Source organism: Mauremys mutica, chromosome 10, assembly GCF_020497125.1.
Source record: "Mauremys mutica isolate MM-2020 ecotype Southern chromosome 10, ASM2049712v1, whole genome shotgun sequence".
Classification (NCBI taxonomy): Eukaryota; Metazoa; Chordata; order Testudines; family Geoemydidae; genus Mauremys; species Mauremys mutica.
Window position 1 is genome coordinate 78517842 of NC_059081.1, and position 24362 is coordinate 78542203.

General features: G+C 42.3%; 1 protein-coding gene across 2 annotated transcripts; it reads right to left on the minus strand.

Moving 5' to 3' along the window:
- Positions 1-3510: 3510 nt before the first annotated feature.
- COPS8 (COP9 signalosome subunit 8) lies at positions 3511-20922 on the minus strand. Of its 2 annotated transcripts, none has more exons than XM_045033051.1 (8): positions 20734-20922; positions 18380-18450; positions 16328-16376; positions 14019-14151; positions 12023-12130; positions 10412-10474; positions 7308-7349; positions 3511-5136 (listed from the first exon to the last, which is right to left on the minus strand). In XM_045033051.1, the coding sequence occupies exons 1-8, from the start codon at positions 20809-20811 to the stop codon at positions 5057-5059; spliced, it is 624 nt and encodes a 207-aa protein (XP_044888986.1). In that variant the 5' UTR covers positions 20812-20922; the 3' UTR covers positions 3511-5056. The 2 variants fall into 2 exon arrangements, with proteins under 2 accessions (XP_044888986.1, XP_044888987.1); XM_045033052.1 differs by lacking the exon at positions 20734-20922 and adding an exon at positions 20468-20706.
- Positions 20923-24362: the final 3440 nt, after the last annotated feature.

Genomic DNA, 24362 nt, shown 5'->3' on the forward strand with positions numbered 1-24362 from the left:
TTGTCACACAGACTATTGTACAAATGGACCCCCACACCAGCGTAGATGCATCAGAGGTAAATATTACCGATGGAGAATGCAAATGGAAAGGCATACCCTTCAATACATTTTGAACATTTGCCCAACATATTAGTGATGTTAACACCTGCTGTGGAATTACTAGTTTGCTATACATGTTTTCTAAACCTGGTCCTAATTTATTGCTAACCAGTGCTGAAGGTTTCTAATCTGAAGATGAACATATAGCATCACTGACACCAAGAGACCCAGGAACTGTAGAACAACAAAAATCAGTTATTGTGGAGAGTGAATAGGGATAATTATAGACATTATCTTTATAAATCTCTCCATGTGAAGGAAAGCTTTTGCCACAGTTGAGTCGAGCATTGCCCCAATAAAGAAGATCCTTTGAAATGGAATTAAATGTGACTTCTTGTAATCCCAGACTGGCAAAGAGGAAACATTTGTTTTACATGAAGTAAGACATCTTCCCTCGAAGACACTTTTATTAGTCAATTGTTGAAATTGGATACACAAACATCCCCTGCAATCTGAGGAACACTGCCACTACAGATTGACTTGTTTTTAAAAACACCTTGGCTGCTGCAGACAAACCAAAAGGGAGAAGCTTACAATGAAAATGATCCTCTGCCACCATAAACTTCAGGTATTTCTAGTGACAAGGTCTAAATATATGGAAATATTAATCTTTTAAATCCAGAGCTACAAACCAATCCTGAGTGGTAGAGAACGGATTATAGAAGTTAGAAATTTCTGCATGTTCTCTTTCTAGAGGTGCTTAATTTTCTTAAATCCAAAATAGGGCAAAGCCCCCCCCTTTTGAAATTAGAAAATGACTAAAAACCTTTTCCTCTCTGATCTAATGATACCACCTCTACCAAACCTAACTCCACTACAGACTGAATCTCTACGCTTCATAAATATGAGAGGCCAACCCCTGATCAGGGATGAGGTGGATTTTTTTGGGGTGCAATATCAGACAGGTGGATCCTGCGTGTTAACTGCCATTTCTGGTAAACTAGGACAAATGGTACCCAAACTGTGAGTGAACCGTATCCAGCTGGGCTGGTTTATAAAATTCCAAATCCTTATGTCAAATCTGAGACCTCGTAGAAATCACATATGACAAAAGTGATTCTTTCCATTATTATGAGGCTTATAAGACTGCTTTTTCTGACGTTAATATTGAGGCTGAGGTGGAGAATAATTCCTTCCTTGGCATTATTCAGGAATCAATGTAGACAACTATATACTGTCTGATATCTAAAATTTGGAGTTGTGAATGATCTTATTCATAAAGACCAGAGATCTAGCTGTAGAGCTCATATTTTTCATCTTTAGTGCTCCATCCATCTGTACACTAACTGGACCTTCCCGTTCAAAAAGGTCTTCAATCCTCATCTTTGTAGAGGTAGGCCTGCTGATCTGATCCATGCATGCCTTCTTAAAGCGATGGCTGAAGCATCTGAAGAGTCAAATGCTACTCAATTGATATTTAGCAATGTGCTGCCCTTCCAAGAGCAGAGCACTTAAAACTCTTATGATCCTCAAATACTGATGAATATTATTTCCCCCAACAGACGATACTGTTGCCTTGCTGTGACCTCAATTTGAAACACCAAGGACATCGCCTATTCCCTTCTACATCAGAGGGAGCAGAGTGCAATTGAGTGCCTCTGATCTTTGTAAAGCTGCTTCTACAACCAATGAATTGGGACATGATCGGGTGTGAAACATGGCCGTATCTTTCCAAGAAAACCAGTACAATTTGTCAGCCTTCTTTGATTGTTCGAGACTGCCTTTGCTGGTCGGAACAGCCCTTCCACTAAGGGAAGAGTAACTTTGTCTAGTGGCCGCTCCCAGTATATAAAAATGGAATGAGAATTCCTCAACTGAAACCGAGGGAATATCCAATATCTTCACCATATTCTTGCCTGCATATTTATACCTGCCTCTGAAAATGTCCACCACATGCGTCTAATGAAGTGGGTATTCACCCATGAAAGCTTATGCTCCAATACGTCTGTTAGTCTATAAGGTGCCACAGGACTCTGTTGCTTTTTACAGATCCAGACTAACAGCTACCCCTCTGATACTTCACCGAATGATGCACTAACTCATTACTGCCACTGTATCTTCTGAAGGTGACGAGGCTGATTTGCCCCTTACATTCTCATTTGGGGATGTCATTCTTCCAGAGTCCAGATCTGACTCGCACCACTCCATTCATTCCTCCTTTTCTGGTAATTCTCTCCCTGATATAGGAGACATAGCAAAGCTTGTAAGTTTTATTGGCTCAGTACCCTTCAGGTCCGGTAATTATATCTCCTCTTTGAACTTAACTGGAGAAATAGTCCCATACATAGCAAATTCTTAGTAAGGTGCTGGAGAAAGCCATTGTTACCATCAGATCCAAGGTGGTATTTGCTAGTCAGGCCAGAAACCCATAGTCAGATCCGATGATAGATTTATTGTATCTATCTATCTATCTTTGCCCAGATGGATCCAAGATATATAGGTATCTTTGTCCATAATACATCCTCTACAGATCCTTTCCGCAATCCATACTCTTCCTTCACTCTCAGGTTATTCTTAGTTCAGATATAACTGGAGACAGTAATATCCTGGGCTGAAGAAGGGAAATTGGAGAAAAAGTTCTCTCTGAAGAACCAAAAAGCATTTCAGGTGTTGGCAAAAGAGGAGAAATTCTAAATTCCTCTATGTGATCTCTGTTTTCTGGAGAAATACATATCTGAGTCTGTTGTAGTACATCCTCTTCTTGCTCCTTTACTGTAATTGATCATCTGTGGCTGAACAGGGGCTGGATCCAATCTATGAACCTGTGCCTCGGATACTATCTGCTGCAGTGCCACACTGCTACAGGCCTCTGGTGCCACAGTACCTTCTTGTTTCACTGGTGCCTCAAGCCTCATTTTTGGAATTGGCTCATCTGGACCCAAGCGCATCAGAAACATCTTTTGAAACCGTGTTTCTTCTTCAGTTCCACCCAAGTAACTGTGTTATTACCACTAATAAAACTAACACTTAACACCCAAGATCTAAATTAGCCAGCTAATCATGGATCTGGAAGGATTCCTGAGCTCCACACAAATCTGTGTAGCTGGTCGGGGTTAGAAGGAACTGAGATAGCTGGAGAACCACACCCCTTTTATATCCTTGCCTGACACACTCAACGTTCACTGAAGGGTGGGGCAAAGGAGATGAGCGAGTGCTCCAACAGCTACTGCCATCTAGAATTCTACCATTCAAGGCTGCACCAGTCAGAGCATCCCATGAGTGGGAATATAAAGAGTGCACTTTATGCTGTGTATAAATCTTCATTAAATAACTGTGTAAGCATAATGTACTATATTAACCATCGTATAGCTTTACCAATCAAACTGACCAGTCAGACTATACCAAACCTCCACAGCCATCAGATTTGAACATCTACTCTTTGAAGAAGGGAATGAAATCAGGTACACAAGCTTAGTGTAAACATGTTTTAATATCACTGAAATTATATTTGCATCAATATTTATAGAGATCCAAGACTTCGATGGGCTTCAAATAAATAATCTTTTGAAAGTAAATGGTTACACGTAAAAGAGGTCTAAATGCAACAGCACACTGTTTAGAACCCCTTCCCCTCGGACCCAAAACAAAAGAATGTACAGTAGGTAGCACACACTGGGAGAATGTCACTCCAGATGACAAGAACCTGCCTTCTTCAAGTGACAAACCACTGAATATGTTGACAACCAAATGAAAGGAGAGAGGAAGGTAAAGGCATGCACTGCCCCTTAAAGCACCACTATGTGCCCTGGTTTAACAGTAGGATCAGGCAAGTTGTTTCCTTTCCGATTCTGAATTCAAGGATTAATACAGCAGTGCTCTGGTACAGGATGTATGCTACTTGAACTGACAGTGCAGCATACTCTAGCCCATCCTCCATAGATTTATTTTATTCAAAGGCATCTAAATTTTTAAATTCTTTTCCAATGACAAGAGTAGTCCAGAAAGCTACCCAGGCAGGCAAAAAACTCCTTCCGGTGAAGCCATCACCAGCCTATGACACAAGTAGATCCAGGTTTTAGAGTAGTATTGAGAATCATGGCATAATTTTCCAACAAGCTACAGGGCAAAATATTGGTCTGAGTGGCTGCTCTTAAAAGTTAAGCCTTCCAAAACCAAATGCTTTTTCAGAGCAAGTGAAGTCAACATTTGCCTTCCCCTAGCCCCAAAACAACTTTGAAATGTATTCTCTAGGTGCCCCGGGTATATTAAAAATATCAGTCTGCAGTAAAAAAAAAAGTACACCAGCCTACAGTTTTCACAGAGCACTCAAAACTAACCCTAGGGGAAATAAGACAACTCAGAAATAGGAAAGCAATGGGATACAAGAGTAACCAGTTATAAAAATCTCACCACAGATGGAAGGAATCTTGCAGGAAAGTACAGTAATAGTTACTGTAACTTACTGTTACTTATGGTTCACAACTAAATATTTATTGTACTTTGAAAGGCTTCTGTTTTACAGATGCAGGTAGAATAGCCTTCCCCTGTTCATACTTAATCCATCTGTGACTGATTTTCCTGGTAAGTATTCCACTGCCAGCAATGGAAGCATCGAAACCATGAGTACAAAGGACGTAACAATTACATTCATCTCCTTTGCTGATGACAACTCTTCTCTTTCCTTCTGTTTGCTGCTTTGCAATAGTCTATATCAGTACAGTTGGAGAGAGATGCCCTTTCCCGCTACAAGTCATAAGAGAATAAAACTTAACATGTAATACTGCTGTGTACCTAATGGATAAATATTATTGGAGTTAAGGATTATTTCAACTACTAACTTTGCTTTGGCAAAACACATATAGGAACAAAATATATACTATAAATATATATTTTATCAACATATTCCAGTAGGGGGAGGCTGCAACATTTAACAAACAGGATAAAGGTAAGTTTTAGATAGTAGAACTGCCAGTACACAGAATTTCCAGGTTCTGTCTTGAACACAGGAGAGGGGTAATTAATTTTCAAGAAAAGCCACATAGTCAGTCAATCTGGCCAACTGTTGTTCATTAGGAATTGGTGGAACTGTAGCAGGTTCTATAAAGAACACAAAGACACATAGCATTAATAAAATTAGAGGCAAAACAGAGCCCAACGTCACCCACCCCAGCTCCCTTGACATTAAAGAAAAATGCAAACTAAATTTCTCAGACTGTTTCCTCATCAGCCCTAGAGTGACTGACACTCCTATTTGTAATCTCCTTGTATATTCTTATGTTGTGTTGTGGAGGAGTTACTTATTCGGCGCATAACACACCATGACTGCAACAGAAGTTACAAATAGCTAGGATACATCTATCACTATTTCTAGACCTCTTCACGAGTTATCTGCAGATACTGAAGGACTGCCAAGTTTCCAGCATATCATGTCTGTTTGCTAACTCTAGAGAGGACTCCTGTAGCATCTTCAACCACAGTAAAGTTCCTATAGGTCTGCTTGCATTCTGCCTTCTTCTAGAACAGGGCTGGCCAAATTTACTGACCCTCTCAGATGCATACGATAATCTTCAGAAGTTCGAGAGCCAGGCCAGGGCTCAGGGCTTCAGCCCTCCGGGTGCACCAGCTGGGGCTTCAGCTGATGGCTTGAGACCCCTCTCCCCACAGGGCAAAAGCCCTGAGCATCCCCCAATCCCAGTCTGCTAGGTAGAGAATACGGTAAAGGAGGCGGGGCTCTGTGAGCCGCATTTTAACTGTAAAGAGCTGCCTGCGGCTTGTGAACTGCGGTTTGGCCACCCCTGCTCAATAATGAGCATGTCTGCTGAGTCATGTCTCTAAGGTAAAGTGAGACATACCTAATCAAGGCATGGTGGAAAAAGCACTGGATGGCTGGCAAGAGAAGGCAGCCATAGTACTTGTACAAACTCTACAAGAATGCTGAGTTATCCGGTGGTAAGGGTGAAGTGCAGCTTAGAGAGGAGGATAACTGAAAATGGAAGGGAAAATTAGAGAGAGAGAATGAAATGTAGGGGTAAGAGAAAAGGAGAGTAGAGTGAAAAGAAAGGAGGCAAGAGATAATTAGGAGGAGAAATGAAAAACAGTGCAGGGCGAAGAAAGAAAAACAGAACACAAGGAGTCAAAACTGAGGAAAGGGAAGGCAGAGAAACAATGTGTTATATTGTTTCTAACCACTCTAACCACTCAGTGACAGACTTGAAGGTGGCAATTTTGCAACAAAAAAACTTCAAAAACAGACTCCAAAGAGAAACTGCTGAACTCGAATTAATATGCAAACTAGACACAATTACCTGTGGTCTAAACAAAGACTGGGAATGGTTGGGTCATTACATTAATTGAATCTATTTCCCTATGTTAAGTTCTCCTCACACCTTCTATGGGCCATCTTAATTATCACTTCAAACAGTTTTTTTCCTCCTGCTGACGATAGCTCATCTCAATTGATTAGACTCTGCCTGTTGGTATGCATACTTCCACCTTTTCATGTTCTCTGTATGTATAAATATCTCCTGTCTGTGTGTTCCATTCTATGCATCCGAAGAAGTGAGCTGTAGCTCACGAAAGCTCATGCTTCAATAAATTTGTTAGTCTTTAAGGTGCCACAAGTACTCCTGTTCTTAATGTGTTATATAGAAGTGATTCCTCCTGTAAAGTACACTGGGGAGATATTCACCTAGCCTACGTATAAAAAATGAATCCTCAACCCCAAGTATGTGAAGCACCCCACTTCCAGGTGGGGGAAAAGAAGAAGGCTATCATTTAAAAAAACATGCTTTCAGAAAGTGAGAGACTTCACACTGGCTTAGAAAGACAAACCATGCACCTCTACCCCGCTATAACACGACCAGATATAACAGGGGTTCGCGTATAGCACGGTAGCAGCGGAGCTCCAGCAGCGCTTTAAAGGGTCTTGGGCTCCAGCTGCTGCGGGGAGCCCTGGGCCCTTTAAATCACCGCTGGAGCCCTGCCACCACTACCCCGGGGCTGCAGCAGCGGGGCTCGCTGGTAAGTTAAAGGGCCTGGGGCTTCAGCTGCTGCAGGGTGCCCCGGGCCCTTTAAAATCACCGCTGGAGCCCTGGTCAATGAGTGAATTGCTGGAGGTTGTGTGTTTCATTTGACATTGCTGAGAAGGTGGTGTTGAGTTAGCTATTTGTTTTGTTTATGTATGTAAAGGGTACATAAGTGTTTCAGAAAGGCAAATTGTGTTTTTATCTATACTACACCTTTAAAAAAAAATCAAAATGAGCAAATACCTGATAAAGGAATAAATCTGTTAAAGGAAGCTTCCAGTGCCCCTAAAAGAAAAATGCAATGAAATGTTAATCCATTAAGGGACCCATTCTGCTAAAAATACAATTCTTATGTACTAAGCCAAAATTTTCTAAAACCCTATCATTCATAGGGCTGGTCTTCACTACGAGGAGATCGACGCTGCTGCAATTGATGCAGTAGGAATCGGGACCCGCTAAATCGATGGCAGAGCACTCTTGGTACTCCAGCTCTCTGAGAAGAGTAAGGGAAGTCGGCCAGAGAGCGTCTCCCATCAACGCAACACAGTGAAGACACCGGGATAAGACAAGACAACCTAAGCTATGTCGACTCCAGCTAGGTTATTTATGTAGCTGGAACAGTGTAACTTAGGTCAACTTATCCCCGTAGGGAAGACAAGCCCTTAGAAACAAACCTGTTACTCTTTTCTTTCATGGAATTTTTTATTGTATACTATAATATCTGTCTAGTATAGTATAATATCTGTACATTTAAACTCCTAGGCATAGTGAATGAGAGACTGAAAATGACAACTGGCCTCCTGACGATTTCATTTGTCTCACAATGGTAGTTCAACCCCACACAACACTTTGAGTTACATGCACTAGTAAGCACAGTGTGGGTTGCAAATAGTTTTGCTGTAAACATCACCACATCGCAGGGGGGGGAAAAAAAACAGAGGATGTGTCTGTTCAGCTGAGTCAGGTAGTTCAAGCCTCAGGTCAGTCAATACACACAGGATTATAAGTGAATTTCATCACCTTGTCTGGAACACATTAAATCATCATTTTTTGTTTGGGTGAGCAGGATTTTAGTTGTTCAGGAATCCAAAACAGTAAGATTTTTTCCTACCTTGTTAAATGCAACAGGAGCAAGATATATTCTGGCAGATCACACCGTACCACTGACTGCCTCCTTACACATTTGAAGGATCTGCACAAAATGTTTGCTTTCTTTTTTACACCCAGCACTGGGCACACTGAACATATTTCATTTTACAAACAGTAGATTCTGCTTAACAGCAACCCAGGTATTAACTTCTGGCTAACAGCGATGTTTTGCCAGGAACCAATCCCGTTCCATTGACTTTAATATTAATGGGATTTGGATACTGGCAATAGCATGCCATTTATTCACAATATATTTTGGGAAACAGACCCCAGTTGCAGGCAGGTTTGCTAGGCTGCAGCCAGGAAGGGAGATGCTGGGATGTGTCTTCGCCGGCTGCAGCCCTGCAAACTTTCCTGCAGCCTGTGCTCAACACATCCCAGTGTTTCCTTCTGGGGCTGCAGCCCTGCAAACCTGCCTGTGCACCTGGATCGCACAGGAAGGGAGATGTTGCAGGCTGGGTGGGGAGACTATGGGCAAAGCAGTAGCTAAAACTTGGATACTGGAGCTGCACAGTACCTTGCACTGTGCTATCAACACTGTGTCCTGCTGGCGGGCTGCACTCAAGGAAGGACTGGGACATGGTGAGCCCTGATGCCCAGAGTGCGCAGGAAGAAGTACTGTGCAGTTCCATGGCCTCCCAGCACCCGGGCTCCAGTGGCCCTCCCTGTTGCTGCCCTACCCCCAGGCAAGTTTGCAGGCTATGGCCAAGGAAGGCACGTCCCAGCGCTTCCTTCCCTAGCTGCAGCCTCACAAACCTGCCTTCTGCTTATTGGCAACTGCCGAATAATGGCAACTTTTAGGTGGCAACCGAGTAGTTGCCTTGTTCATAGTGTCGGTTATCAGGGAATCCTCCTTGTGTTGGGAAATAGTAAACAGCAGGTTCAGACAATTCTTACATCAGCTGCTTGCACTAGATGTTTTCAGCAGGCTCAACTCCACGAGTTCCAGCAATTTAAAACACAAGATACAGGAAGCCACATCCTCTAAGTCCCATCAGTAAAGAACTTTAGTTTGAAACACCGGGTGTTTCAAAATAGTAAATTTTAACTAAGCTTCATTAGATTAAGAAATGTCAGTTTAGGTGATGTAACATGTTCCACTGAGTCATCAAAACTAATAGTAAGTAGAAGGGGAGTAGGAGAAATTAAAGCATATTGTTTCCTTTTCTTTAAAAAGGTTCAGGTCCTTTTAGTTTAATTGATACTGCTTGTGCCAAAGTTAAAGCCACTGATTCATATCTCTTACATTTTGAGCATCTCATGTTGTGCTCCTGCATTAGCTCGTTATACAATCTTCTCCACCATTGCCTTGTCAATCCAGGTCCGTGGCTCTTGCTCTTCGTCTCCAAGGGTTCTTGTCAAGTGCAGATTCCAAGCTGACGCCAACTTTCACGTCCTCCTTCAGCATCTCGAACCACCTTTTTCCAGGACTTCCTCATCATCTTTGTCCCACAATGACTAGCTCTTGCACTCCCTGGCCAGTGTAACCCACATCATCCCACAGGACCCAGCCACCTCAGTCAATACTCCCTGAGCTTTTCCATAATGGAGACTTTCTGCCTCATGGCTTGTACCATTTCATTACATCGCACACCAGCTCTCGTCATACCCACGTGTTCCCCTGGGCAGTCTCATTTCAGCAGCGTGAAGCAGAAGTAGTTTTCTCGTCCTTATTGGCCAGCATTCTGACCCATATGTTGTGCCTGGCCTAATCATGATCTTACACACTTTGCTCTGTAGTTTACCTGGCATCGTCTTATCACAGAGAATTCCCACCAACTCCCTTCATTTACACCAAGCACTATTCAAGCCACATTCTCCGAATGGCTCAACACTGAACCGAGGTACTTCAACTGTTGCACACACTAATTTTACTGGCTTCTTGTTGTCCCTCTCAATGAAGCATTGCACGTATTCCATCTTTTGTCGGCTGATTTGTATGCCATTTTCTTCTAATGCAGCCCTCCAAAGTTCTAGGTCTCTTTCCAGTTAGTATTTATCTTTGCAGAACAGCATAATGTCATTGGCAAAAAGTATGCTCTTTGGAGCCGCTCCCCTAATCTCCTGTGTCAAGATGTCCTTGTTATTCAAAACAAACTCAAATTATATTAGGCATCATTTTAATGACACTAAAGGATACAATACTAGAAATATCAAGCCAGATCCAAAATGCATCATGGAATAACAGCTCCACCTACCTGGCTTTTTAGGCATTACCATACGAGTTGTTGAGTCTGCTTGCCATCCTTGTTCTAACACCCCTGAAAATGCAAACGATTACTATTATTACAATTTATTATATGTATTACCATAGCACCTATGAGCCTCAGCCATGGAGCAGGACCCCATTTGCTATGCACTATATAAACACGACACAGACATGTTCCTTCTCCTGAAGAGCTTCCAATCTAAATAGACAATACAGACACAGTGTGAGGGAAAGGGTAGGAACACAGAAGCAAAGTGAACAATGTGATGACAGCAAGTGTCATGTTAGATCCACAATATTGAGGGGGGGGGGAAATAGGTTTATTTAGGAGGCGATCATCTAAAGGGAAACAGGTTGGCATGTTGAAGGGAAAGGGGTGACGGAGAAATGATACCCCATGTGTTTGACTCCAGTATCAAATAACCCAAAGTTCTCACTCACTGGAAAAATGTCTCGATACACTTTAAAAAGTTGGATTGCACAGTAAAAGAGTTACTTCTCAGAAGAACTCATGACAAGAGGCTCTGCTGGAGACATTTAGTTGTACAAATGCATGACCTTTGTAGAAGTGATAGTATCCTGAGACTTAAGTCAGGCCTGATGCAAAAATTACTTTTTTTTTTTGTCCTGGAGCGTGGGCTTCTCACACTCAGGAAAAATGGAATTCCTCCGCTATTTCCAAGGAGGAAGGCTTTTTGTGGCTCCTAATCTAGTAAGTGGTGGTAACTGGAGAACTCAAAAAACCTCTCCCATCCTAAAAATTAAGCAATTTGTTTTTACTGTTTCCCTTCTCAGTCATCATCTCCTTTCACAATAATCTCAAGCTTATGTTTATTTTTAGATCCTCCTTCCTACTTCATTTTGCTGTACCCCTCTACGCCCCATCCCTTTCCTGTAAAATGAGCAGCAGTGGAAGTGGAACCTCGTTGGGCAGAAAACTGAGCAAGGTGAAACCTTCTCAGCAAGAAGTACCTCACATGTTACAGATATCCCTAGATTATTAAAACCGATTTTTTTAAATGTTATTTAATGTATACATTTATGCTTTAATTTTACTTTATTTGAATCCAACAAGATAAGAGAAATACAGACTAGGCAATGTCACTATGTTTCTAACCAGCGTCACTTTCTGACACTCAGGTACAAGCAACTGGTGGCATTAGTCACATTGTAACACTGCTCTGAAATATTTAAATTCTAAGAACAGATTTACAATAATGGAAACCCTATTAAGTTTTGTAAACGTTTTCTTTTACAGACAAGACTTCAGACCCAAGCGGACGAACACTGTTCTATTAAAAATCAGAACCATGCATAAATCCATTAGTAACATTTCATAAAGGTCAACTTTATCTCGTTTTCCTTCAATTTATCTGAAACATTTTCACCAAAGTCTGTTAGGCCTACAATGATGAATTTTCTAAATACAGAGGGCCCTCTGGCCTCTTTTTTTTTTTTGGACTTGGTGTAAGGAAGGAAGTGTTCTTAAACCAATTTTATTTTATAATGGGATTCTTTAGTTGGTCAATTTAATTCTGGTCTCAGCCTCAAAACAAAATTGTCTGTGAAAGACAATCCAAAAAGTAAAAGAATAAGCTACCTTTCACAGCTTCTTCTACAGGAAGTCCAACAAAGGCTGCAAAATCATCTGCAATTATTGAGGTATATGCCTGAGAAACCAGTCCAAAAGCTCGTCTCCTAGTTGCATCTATTAAGGGGAACACATTTTTAAACGATACTATTGTAACAGTCTTCAAAACACACAGCAAGTCTGAAAATGCTTTGTGTGGCCTCACATAACAGTGGAGAGCCACATTTCTGAAAATCTGGTGCTTAATACTAATAGTTCATATTTACACAGTATGTTCCATTAAGTGCAAGCCTAAAAGAGGCTTTGTAAATATTAACTGAGCTTCGACACCCCTATGAGGCAAGCAGTAAGTATCATAACTTATAGATAGAGAAACTGAGGCAAAGAGATTAAAACAACTTGCCCAAGTCTCTGGTAGATCTAGGAACAGAACCTAGATCACCTATCTCCCAAACCTGTGCCTTAACAATTAACATTTAAGCACAAAGGGCATGAGGTACAGTCTAGTCCTGGGCTCAAGAGCAAAAGTGACTAGGCTCATTCAGAATGACAGGATCTGGATAACATGTTCTGAAAATCATAGAAAATTCATCTTAGTATTTTAAAACACTTTTGGTGTAACCCCAGGAAGTGCTAAAATGCTTCCAATTTTATTGTAAGTAAAACTGAAATGTTCATAGCTAATTAGCTATACCATTTTATTTCTGCAAAATTATAAAAATTCAATTATTAATTTAAGTTTAAATATAATTATTCAATAAGGGACTGTTTAAATAAATGACATTCGTGTCTTAAATTTCTATAATGCTTGATGCTTTAATCCCAACATGGCTCCAAAGTAACACTACATCAAATTGTTTCCTTATTAGCACAAGGAATGAACTGGAATTCATGTTTTGGGATGGGATAGTGAAATAGCCTGCAAAAATTTTTTTTCCACAGACTCTAGTGCCCCCTTGCAGTGAAAAGCAGAATGTTACTACTCAGAAACATCTGCACTAAGTGTCTTTAATTTTCAAAAAAGAAAAAAGTAGAATCTTTGCCCCTAACTGCTTACATTAGACAAACTCCAAATAAGATTCATTAGAATCCTGCTAGCTGCAGGACTAATTTTAAAGGGACACTGCCAAGCTTGTGGGATCCAGTAAGAGGGACTTGTTTTGAAAGTTGAGTCATATCAGAAGCTTGATCATCCGTATTCCAGATATGCAATTAAAATTTGACTATAATGTGAGAGCAAAAGATGCCCATCATTCTATTTACGGTACATCAAAGTTTATAAGAAGAAATCATTTAAATCTAATTTAGAAACTGATGTGTTCCTGTAAGTTTCATATCTGAAATCCGTCAGGTAAGATCTCTGAAGGCTATGGGACAATCTTCAAGGTTGATTTTTATTCTTAACAAGTTAGACTATTTTGAGGGATATTTCCATCAATCTGTTTACAGTACTAATTAATATTTCATTTGAAAAACAAAAGTAGGCCTAGCCCTGCAATGAATTCTACGTGAGGGCCTAATTTTGTTTTCAAATGAAATATTAATCAGTAGTATAAACAGACTGATAGAATATTTTGAGTGTACAAAAGCTATTGGTTCCATAAATCACTTATATGGTAAAGAAATTAATTCAAAATATTCAAGATTCAGATTTTTCAAGATTCACTGCTCTACTTAAAACACAAAAAACAACACACCTGGGTATTTGCTCAGTTACTGCAGAAAGTACAAGTCAGTTAACAAAACTTATGTCTATTTATCAAGAACTGTCCAAGTGCCTGGCTGAATGTCCTTGCCCCAAGGAATTCACAAACTAAGCAAACTGTTCTGACAGCGAATTAGCACACATTAAAAATCCCAGCCAAAATACAACCTCCTAGAACTCAGCGAGTCTTGAGCAAGGGTTAATGGTAGCATGTAGTCCTATATGGCCAACAAAACAAATTCAAATTAAACTTCTCTGCCCTTAGTCTGTGTTAATTTTTCAAAGAAATATTTTTTGTACCTCTAAGTGCTTCCATGATTGGTTGAATAGTCTCAGACCACTGATGTGCGCTGATTGTTGTGTAGATTCCTGGAAAGTCTCGCTGCCAAATTCTTTGTCCCACTGACCAAATTCCACCAAGTTCAGAATTTGCCTAGTGACAAAGCAAGCAAGCAATCAAAATAGAATATATGTATTTTTCCCTGCCATGACCACTCCACTACTAATTGCATTTTGCTGAAAGTATATTCTTCCCCTCTCTGAACAAGTAGGAATCAGAACAACAATTAGAATGAAATACTACAGTAATCTTGATATTAAGATTCAGACAGTATAGTACCACATGTCACTGATACTGGTATAAGAGTGATGATCCAGTTCAAACAATTCTAATTTTTTTACACTGACAAAGCAGCTAAGCAACACAGAGTAAAACATGTTATTTGCCTATTCCATCTTTCTATACCCGCTTCACCACCCAAAAAATGTAGTGCAGAAGGGAGCAAGAAACATACATATACAATTATACCACACTTTTTTAAAGTGGGCTACTCTTGGATGATTAAGTTTACAAACTAACAGATATAAACAGAAAGCAATCAGATGGAAAAGTTAGAATCCAGTTGTATAAATATAAGAAGAAATTAATAGAGATTCTTCTATGTAGCCAACAAAGTGGATCTTGCTAACTTGTCTCCAGAGCAAAGCGCCACTAATAATTACATATTAGAATAGAAATGGGCAGCAGTCTGGGTGAGAAGAGGAGGAAAGACCTCCAGCATGAAAGGAGACTGATTCTCAGTCATGTTGGGCATGTCAATTCTGTTTTGACCAACAAAATGGCATGAGGATCATGGAAATTACCTCCCATGAGTTTGGTCAGAGGAGGATGCAAAAGCTGCTGTGACAATTACTAGTAATTCCTCGTTAACAAGTGTGGCAAGATGTGTTGCAAGTGTGATACAAAAAAGGTTTGACCCAGCAATATTATTGAGACCACTAGTTAGACTTTTATTATCAAATGGCTGAGCCTGATTGACCTTTCCGTCACTGCTAGGAAAGTGGTATTCAGAAGTATCTCAGGAGATATTACCCAGTCTCAGACCTCAAGGACTTCTTGGCAGAGGACTGCAGAGCCACTTCCTCCCTATTTCTTTATGTAAAAGCTTTCTGACCCCAATCGTATCTTTAGAAACCCAAATTCTAAAGAAAAATCCTACAAACATGCAAGCACTTTTGCTATTAGAGACCTGACATCTCAAAAGGTGGTTCTAATTCAAGCAGGGCATTACAGTAAACCTACACTATTGATTCAGTAGTTCAATACAGAGCTTTCAGTATTCACTTGTAATTTGTAAACCCAGACACTGGAATTCACTAAATTATACTTTGGAATGATGTTTCAGTCTGGCTTGTGGCCACATATCCTCAGATATCCTGGAGAGTGCCTCATATGGAAGTACTCTATCGTTTCTGGTACTTACACATCACTGTAGCCATGAGACACAAAACATGCCATTAGGTTCCTGCTATACCCATTGGCTGTTTTATTTTCAGTCCTCTATCCATTATACTAAGAGGTACAAGGAGGAAGAAAAAAAAACTTTTTCTGAGATTTGTCTTTTAGGATTCTACTGCACTCCAGTGTATCATAGGGAGAATAGTAATTTACACTGAACGCTGTAATGTCTCCTAAAGCCCAGGTGGTAAGTCAGACAGAACCTTCTGAAATTCATGCCAATAAGAGGAAACATTCACATGAAAATATAATTATAAATAAGATCCAGCTATGTTATCAGCCTCCTCTTTCCAACAGGAACAGAAGTATTCCCAGACACCATTTTGATCTTTTGAAAAGTTGGCTGAGGTTGTGAATCAACTACAGGATGTATCTGCCTGACTTTTGGTGTCTGGTAATACTCAGAATAGGACCTTTGCCTTCCTTCTGCTGGTGGCCATTTTTGTCGTGAGGAACTAGGTTTCTAACAACAACTATTGCTGATTTGCTGAACTCCAATATATTTTGAGGAGGTGGCCTGAAAGGCTAATTACTTTGAGTAGCAAAAGAGAGCACTCGGCAGGAGCAGACAGATGCAGATGATCCCTATCAGTAGAGTGAACAGGTTGACATGCCTTGTCAGTGCCATCTGCTGGCAAAGTGGTTGAAGAGCTCAAACCTTTGAACCTGGCCATTCATCAACCACACACCTCAGATCAAAAGCGAAGATTTATTTTAAATGCCACATTTTGGAAAAACCTTTTTCTTCAAACATGTAGAATGGAGCACAGTACCATCTCCAGTCTTAAAGCGCACTGAAGGGAGTACTTACAGATTTAATAGCAGGAGGAATTCTTTTCCAAAGATATCGTGCATTATTCCTAATAAACAAAATAGAGCCCAGTTAAAATATTTTTAACAATTATATTCATCAGATGTTTACTGCTAGAAACCTATGAAAAGAGAGTGATATTAAAGATGTCTTCAGATGTAAGTGTTACACTTAATGGGGTGAACAAATCAAGCATTTAGTAACATAACACACAGACTTATGCCATACACAATGTCATCTTAATGCTTAAAAATCTGCAATATAACGGCTTTACGTCAAGTGAGATATAAAAATTCAACTATGAAAGTAATTTTGAAATAGATGCAGTATAAGGACATGTTGCAAGCCAGTGTTCAGAATGTCATGACACTGAAGTTTAATGAAAACATTCCCCTGCAATATTACGAACACAAACAGCAGCACATGACAACACCAAAGAGAAACTGAAGTCTATGTTCATTATCCAGCCTAGTGAAATGCAAGTATCAAGTAAGAGGTAAAACGGTCAGCCTAAATGATCCAAGATGCTATTTAGTAATATAGGTAAAGATTTTTCCTTATCTTCAGAGTGCCCACTAAAACTGACAAGCCTGTTAACTGGAAAGTTTGTCCCAATCCCTCCTCTCCTATGAGCAACCAGAATACCACTATTATCATTTATCCACACAGTAAACACAACGGTTGGATATTTCTCTGACCTTCCATTGCAAGTAAAGGGAAATATTGCGATTTCTGATATCACTCTGTTGTATCCATGCGTAGATGCTGACTTCTTAAAATGCTAAAAACTGCATATGTGACCCATGCTTTCAGAAGCCTGAAAGCAGAATTATTCCTGATTGTTCTTTTACACCCTCAAGAACAATGCATATCAATGTAGTGACACAGGATATGCACATACTGTAAGGCTGAGAAGCAAAGACTTCTGGATTTTATCTATATTGTGGCCCATTTGAAAAAGCTTACGGGATTTTCCAGCAGCAGTAAGAAAGTGTTAAATATGATTGAAATGTAACCAATGTAACCTATAGGTCAAATCTCAATACTGTCTTTTAAATTTCACACTATGATTAAGCAATTTATCCTGTGTTTACCAGATTGAGACTTGAATTAGGGCTAGCTGGTTGGCATTACAGACAAGATTAAAAGTAACTGTTTGATGATTGTTTTGATGCCCAATCAGAACTAGTTAGCGGTTTTCAGTTTCTATGATTGTCTACAAGTTGCAATACAGCTTTGCAGTCTGTGAGGGTCTCTCATTTGCTTCAATTGCCTCTAATATTTAGGTAGTCAATAGTGACCAAAAATGTTTTTTCATCTATGGTTGTCTAGAAGGTTGAGACCTTTTCTTCGTTACGTGGACCTTGCCAGTTTTCCACTGTCATCTCCAGAATAGATCACAGTATTCACACTACATTGGGCTATGCTGGAAGACTATTTGGAAGCTTCAGCTAGTGCTGAATACAGTCTCTCCCAGGTGGTGGTGAATTACAAGCTGTGCTTCCTGATCTGCACCAGCTGCCAAAGTAACTGGATTGGGTAATATCTGCTTGAGAAACTGACACTTTTCTTACATGAACCCATGGCTATGGTACTTGAGAAGATAAGCCCCCTGGTTTAATTGCAAAGAATATGAAGACAGGACAGTTCAGCAGAGACATGGCCATTGACTCTGGAAAGCTACCAGCCATGAGCCGCCGGAGCTGAGTAAGCTGAACGCTAAGACTCATCTGTTTTCCTAGGCTTTCAAGAAGGGGTAGGTGAGAGAAGAAAAAGAATTTACAGGGAAAATAGCATTTATTATTCTTGACAAGTTGAAAAGGAAAAAAAGAGAAACATGAGATCTATAACATGTCATTAGTCTATCTGTAAATTTGCTGTTGTTTTCACATACTTGTGCCCAGTGCACTGGGCAAATGTATTTTTATAAACCAAATAATTAACACAAACAGTTTTTAAACAGTTCTGACAAGTATAGATCAAGTTCTAATTATGATACTGAATTGCTGTACATATTTTTAAATTTTTAGGGTGACAGTAACAGCTACTTACATATCATTGTGCAGCAGGTATAGCGCTAGAAGCTGACCATAAACTGGGGGTGTTGCAATTCCTCCAGGGGCCTTAAAAAAAACAAATCCAACTCACTTAATTGGAATCAGAGGTATTTAGTTAAAAAAAATACTTCTGTTTCCCTTCTTAACCGTTTAAGATGTATAATCCAATTGCAGAATACCCATAATTCTAACATTAAACATACAATTAGCTATTTTCCACATCAGAGAATGGCTGTGAACAGATGCTGTTTGGCTTTGTGATAATTATATAAAAGACTACATCAATATTAAGGTCAAGATTTTAATTCCAACAAGTCAGGAAATTACTAACTAAGGTTTCTGTGGAAGCCTTAATTCTGCTCCCCAGCATGGGTAGATTACAATAAGGTCTTTCGTTACATGAGCAACAATTAGAACATTGACCTTAGCAGCAGCCACTATACTTCAGGATCCAGACAGTTCCCACCCAAGCCCCATTTCTAGGCAGAACTTTACTATACTTAGTCTCTGCATGAAAATGTTGTTTGTTTTTGAAACAAAGGCTAAGCAAAATTCCTTTGGCCATTTTGGAAATGAATGTAAAATTTCCCCCCTGGATTACCAACTAAGAACAAGAACATAAGAAAGGCCATACTGGGTCAGACCAAAGGTCCATCTGGGCCAGTATCCTGTCTTCCAACAATGGCCAATGCCAGGTTCCCCAGAGGGAATGAACAGAACAGGTTATCATCAAGTGACCCATTGTCTGTCGCCCGTTCCAAGCTTCTGGCAAACAGAGGCTAGGAACACCGTGCCTGCCCATCCTAGCTAATAACCATTGATGGACCTATCCTCCGTGAACTTATCTAGTTCTTTTTTTGAACCCTGTTATAGTCTTGGCCTTCACAACATCCTTTGGCAAGGCGTTCCACAGGTTGACTGTGCGTTGTGTGAAAAATACTTCCTTTTGTTTGTTTTAAACCTGCTGCCTATTAATTTCGTTTGGTGTCCCCACTTCTTGTGTTATGAGGAGAAAATAACACTTCCTTATTTACTTTCTCCACACCAGTCAAGCTTCGCAACTTCAAACTTGACACATACTATACAAGCAGCACATGCTCTGCTGAGTTTGGGAGGGGGAAAAAAAAGGGCTTAAAACAAAGTTACACATTTGAAAACAGAACTCATTACACATGCAAATTCTGTTAGACTTCCAGTTGTGCAGCGCATATAAGGACAATGCAGCAAACATATGTACTCAGATGGTTGCACAGCTACTTGATTTGGTTAAGGGCTTTAACTAGCTCATCTACTGAAACACACAGACTGAGAACTAGTTGCAGTGTTCTACTCAATGTGCCGGAGGAAAGCTCAGTATGTTCCTAGAACTGATGCTAGGATAACTTACACCTGCCTTGAGGTTCCTCTAAAATTTATGCTGGCTTGTAACAGCTCCCAAGGGCCCACTGAGCTCCAGCAACTCCATGCTCCCAACATCAGGGAGCTAGGAGGAGATGGCACAGAGCTTTCTCAAGCTGCACTAGAACCAAGTTGGCCAGTTCTCCAGCTTCCACTGGTGCTATTCAGAACATTACTGCACAGAAGTGAAATGGACAAGACACTCACATGGTTGCAGACAGGCACAAAACACTGAGTAGGACTCAAAAACTGAACAGAGGGGAGTACATTAGTGGCGACTACTTTGCTGTAGCCAGTAGGCTCTGGGATGTGAGGAAAAAGAAAAGAGAATATTCCTTCTTCAAAGGAGCCAGCTTATGTGAGCACTTCAGGTTTATTAGACACTTTCTAGCAGAAAGCTACAGAAGATTTCTCCAAAAAGGGTCCAGGAATTAAACCCTGGGAGGAACTATTATTAATTATCATCATCATCGGCAGTATTATGGTAATGGAGAGAAGGCCCAACTGAGATTGGTGCCCAATCATACTAGGCACTATATATATATACACACACACACAGGGCGCTACACACACGGACACAGGGTAAGGGATAGTCTGTGCTCTGAGGCGTTACACGCTAAGAGCCGAGACCGAGGGCAGGAGGAGACAAGGACACAGAGGGAAGACGAGCTGTACCAGGTCCCACCTCGGGCCGGCGGCAGCCCCAGGTCTCCCGTGTCCCAGCCGCCAGGCCGCGCGGCCTCCGCCCCACAGCGCCCCTGTCACGGCGGGGAGCCGCGGGCTGAGCGGCCCCCCGGCAGGCGGGGGCCCCCGGGCTTAGCCCGCCCCTGAGGGGTTCAGCAGCCGCCCGCCAAGCTCTTCCGGCGGCCACGGATCGCCAGCCCCCGCCGCGCCCTGTGCCCGCCCCGCAGGGCGCCGGGGTCCGGGCCCGGCGAGCCCCCGCCCCGCTACCTCCAGCTCCTGGGTCTCGCACTGCTCCAGGAGCTTCCTGAAGCTGAAGGGGGTTTCCGCCATCACCGCCACTGGCATCTTCCTGCCCGGCCCCGGCCTCGGCCTCGGCGCCGCCCCGCTCGGTGCCCGCCGCGGCCCCTCACAGGCGCCTCCGCACGCGCCACCCGCCACTTCCGGGCCCGGCTCAGCGGGCTACGCACTTCCGCCCGCCGCCCAGGGACGGAGCTGTAGCCGCTCTGTCCCGCCCCTCTCGTAGGCACTGGAGGACCCCGGGGACCGCTGGGCGGGGCTCGGTGGGAGGTGTTGGGGGCGTTGCTGTGTGGGGAGAGCTACAGTATTGGGGGTGACTGGGCGGGGGGGGAAGGATGTTGCGGGATATTGGGGGGGGGTTGCTGTGGGGGAGGGGGATGTTGAGGGGATTGGGGGAGTGGGATATTGGGAGTTGTGGGATATTGGGGGTTGCTGTGGGGGGATGTTGCAGGAGGGGGATATTGGGAGTTGCTGTGGTGGGAGGGGGATGTTGAGGGGATTGGGGGAGGCAGGATGGGGGTTGCTGTGGTGGGAGGGGGATGTTGAGGGGATTGGGGGAGGCAGGATGGGGGGTGCTGTGGGGGATGTTGCAGGAGGGAGATGTTGAGGGGATTGGGGGAGTGGGATATTGGGAGTTGCTGGGGGGAGGGGGATGTTGAGGGGATTGGGGGAGGCAGGATGGGGGTTGCTGTGGAGGGAGGGGGATGTTGAGGGGATTGGGGGAGGCAGAATGGGGGTGCTGTGGGGGATGTTGCAGGAGGGGGATGTTGAGGGGATTGGGGGAGTGGGATATTGGGAGTTGCTGGGGGGAGGGGGATGTTGAGGGGATTGGGGGAGGCAGAATGGGGGTGCTGTGGGGGATGTTGCAGGAGGGGGATGTTGAGGGGATTGGGGGAGTGGGATATTGGGAGTTGCTGGGGGGAGGGGGATGTTGAGGGGATTGGGGGAGGCAGGATGGGGGGGGGGTGCTGCGTGGGAGGGGCAGCAGGGATGTTTTGGTGGACGGATACAATGCTATACTTAGACAGTCCCGGCATTTCACAAACATATGTAGCACTAAAGTCTCTAGCACACAGATCTCCATTTTTCTATACTGAAAAACTCAATATGCAAAGTCAAGATCCTCTCACTAACTGCCTCCCACTCCACCTGAGAGTCCCTGTCACGCCATAGCTCTATCGGCTAATTCCACCACAGCATGTATATTTTTATTCTGGTTTGTTCCTTTATGATTTATAAAGAAGGCCTGCATTTTGTTAAGGGTTCCTCCCACCCCCACTCTCCGTCTTATTTCTAATCACATTGGAAATTCATGTCTTGTCTACCCAGGGACTCTTTCAACAACAAGAATGAGTGACATTACGAGATCTCAAGAGACTGAATGCTTTTTCTTTATGCTCCCTTGTATCAACAGTTTGCCCCACACTGATAGACCTTACACCGTACAGAGTCCCAATGAAGTCACTGGGGCTCCATCCAGCACAGGTACCTGCCTGCCTGGATCAGATTTCTGGATAGGAGAAGATGGGTCATAAGATGCTAGGAGCTATATTCCACTGTGTTTCATACTGCCACCCTCTGCTGGAGTATATTCACAGCTCCATTGTGCCAGGCATCCTTGCTCACCTCCTTCATGTCCTTCCTAATGTCTTGCTTCTTTCAACTACTGTTCACTTCTCTCCTGCTCCATTGCCAAGGAAACAAATATAAAATACAATGCACCCAAGTTACTAACTTTGGGCCTGATATTGAGAGGTGCTGAGTGTCCTAAATTCTCATCAGTTTCCACATGGCATAGCTCTGGGTCCTTAGATCCTGATCCTACCAAGACTTAAGCATGTTTGCAACTATTTGCAAGATTGGAGCCTATGACTGTAACTTTTGCAGGGGCTACACCTGTGTCAAAGCACCATGCAGCACTGTAGTGCTGTATAAAGAACAGTAATAGAATATAAAACACTGGAGAGAGGTGATTTCTGGCTGCTGCTTTGTCCATGTCTTTAATATATTATGCATGATACATTTACATCCGTAGTCTCTATGCAATATGCAATATTAGAAATGAAGAATAGATGAGGGGCAATTTTCTTTCAGAGAGTTGTCTGCATTGGAGGGATATTTGAATTTCTACCCATCAGTAGCTGCATTTGCTTAGTGAGAAAATTAGAACCCACACTGGGATTTCTGCTTAGAATTTTAATTGGTTGGCTTCTCCTTCTCATCTTTCTCTTAGGTGGCGGCGCTGCTGCACTGTCTATTACCATCTGTCCCGGCTTGTGTACCACTCCACATATTCCTAAATAAATGCTATCCTTGCCTTTATGCTCTGCATCCCCAGCATCTGTACTGATCTGGCTTTCTCTTTGTTTCCTTCAGCACAGTGCACTTGGTGCCACCCCTACAGAAGCTGCTTGAATTCTGTTAGAATTTCTAATAATGCACCAGTTTGTCAGGTCAGCTCATTCAAAGCCCAATCCCACTCCCGTTTAAGTCACTGGGAATCTTTTCGGTAACGTCAGTGCAATGTGGATCAGAGGCTCACTTTCTGCCTCAGGACTCCTAAACTCTTCCTTCTTGCGCTGATTCTGGAAAGCATATAAGCATGTGCTTGGATCCCATTGATTTCATGTGCTTAAACGCTTTCCTGAATTTACTGAATCAGGGCCTCTGACAATATGCTATTAGTTCACCAGGATAGATATGAATTCTCTGTTGGCGTAAATCAACACAGCGCCTTTGATTTCAGTGCAGATTAGATGAGATCTATTTGTCTGGACGAGATAGGCAGGGGGTGGTCCAGCCGAGAAATAAATAGGCCAGATGCAGCTATAGACTGTATTACATTTCTGTAGCTGCCCTCCTCATGGGGACTCTGTCTTAAAGTGGTCCCCAGGGTATCCGCTGGCTGCAGGAGCCCTACCACCATGGCTTTGTTGGAGCCTCATCACCAGTGTGGTGCTTGGATTCTTAGAACCATCATAGATGCCTGGTGTCCTCGCACGGAAAAGCTTGGCCTAACTGATGTCCAGCTGGCCAAACCCCTGCCATCCCTCCAGCAGGATGATCAGGGCTAAATCTCAGCAATGAACAGCTCGTGGCAACTTCTTCCTCTTTACCCCCTGCCCTCCCCAAGTGAGAGGGTGTGGTCTGACCAAGAAAGAGCAGCTAGTGTGGCCATATGAGGCAGTTTGTCACTAACTGTGTTAAAACAGACTGACTCTGCACAATGCATTTACATACTAACGGTAACGTTTTTGAATGTCAGGGTGGTTGATACACTAGTCAATATGAGACAGTTGACCCATAACGCTATATGACCAGGCACCTTGATTGCTGTCATGTGGTTTGAATGGACCAAATTGCTCAGGGAAGGCCACAGACCATGGTGGAATTATGCACAATATTATTGGGTGATAATATTTTTGCTCATCTGTGAAATCCTCTTTCTGGATACAGAATTGAAATATATGAGTATATTGCATACAAGAGTTTCTCATTTACCCAAATGCATGTCACTGTATGAGGACATCTACTGTACAACAGCTATTTCTGCTTATTTAAACTCACCGCTTGTCATATACATCTCTAAACCCACTGTA

Bases quoted from the DNA above. Each gene is read 5' to 3' on its own strand.
- COPS8 (XM_045033051.1), bottom strand. From the start codon at position 20,811: ATGCCAGTGGCGGTGATGGCGGAAACCCCCTTCAGCTTCAGGAAGCTC. The intron at 18,451-20,733 runs GTAGCGGGGCGG...GTTTTTTTTAAG, and splicing joins GCGAGACCCAGGAGCTGGAG to GCCCCTGGAGGAATTGCAAC. The intron at 10,475-12,022 runs GTAGCTTATTCT...TTGCATTTTCAG, and splicing joins TGTAGAAGAAGCTGTGAAAG to GGGTGTTAGAACAAGGATGG.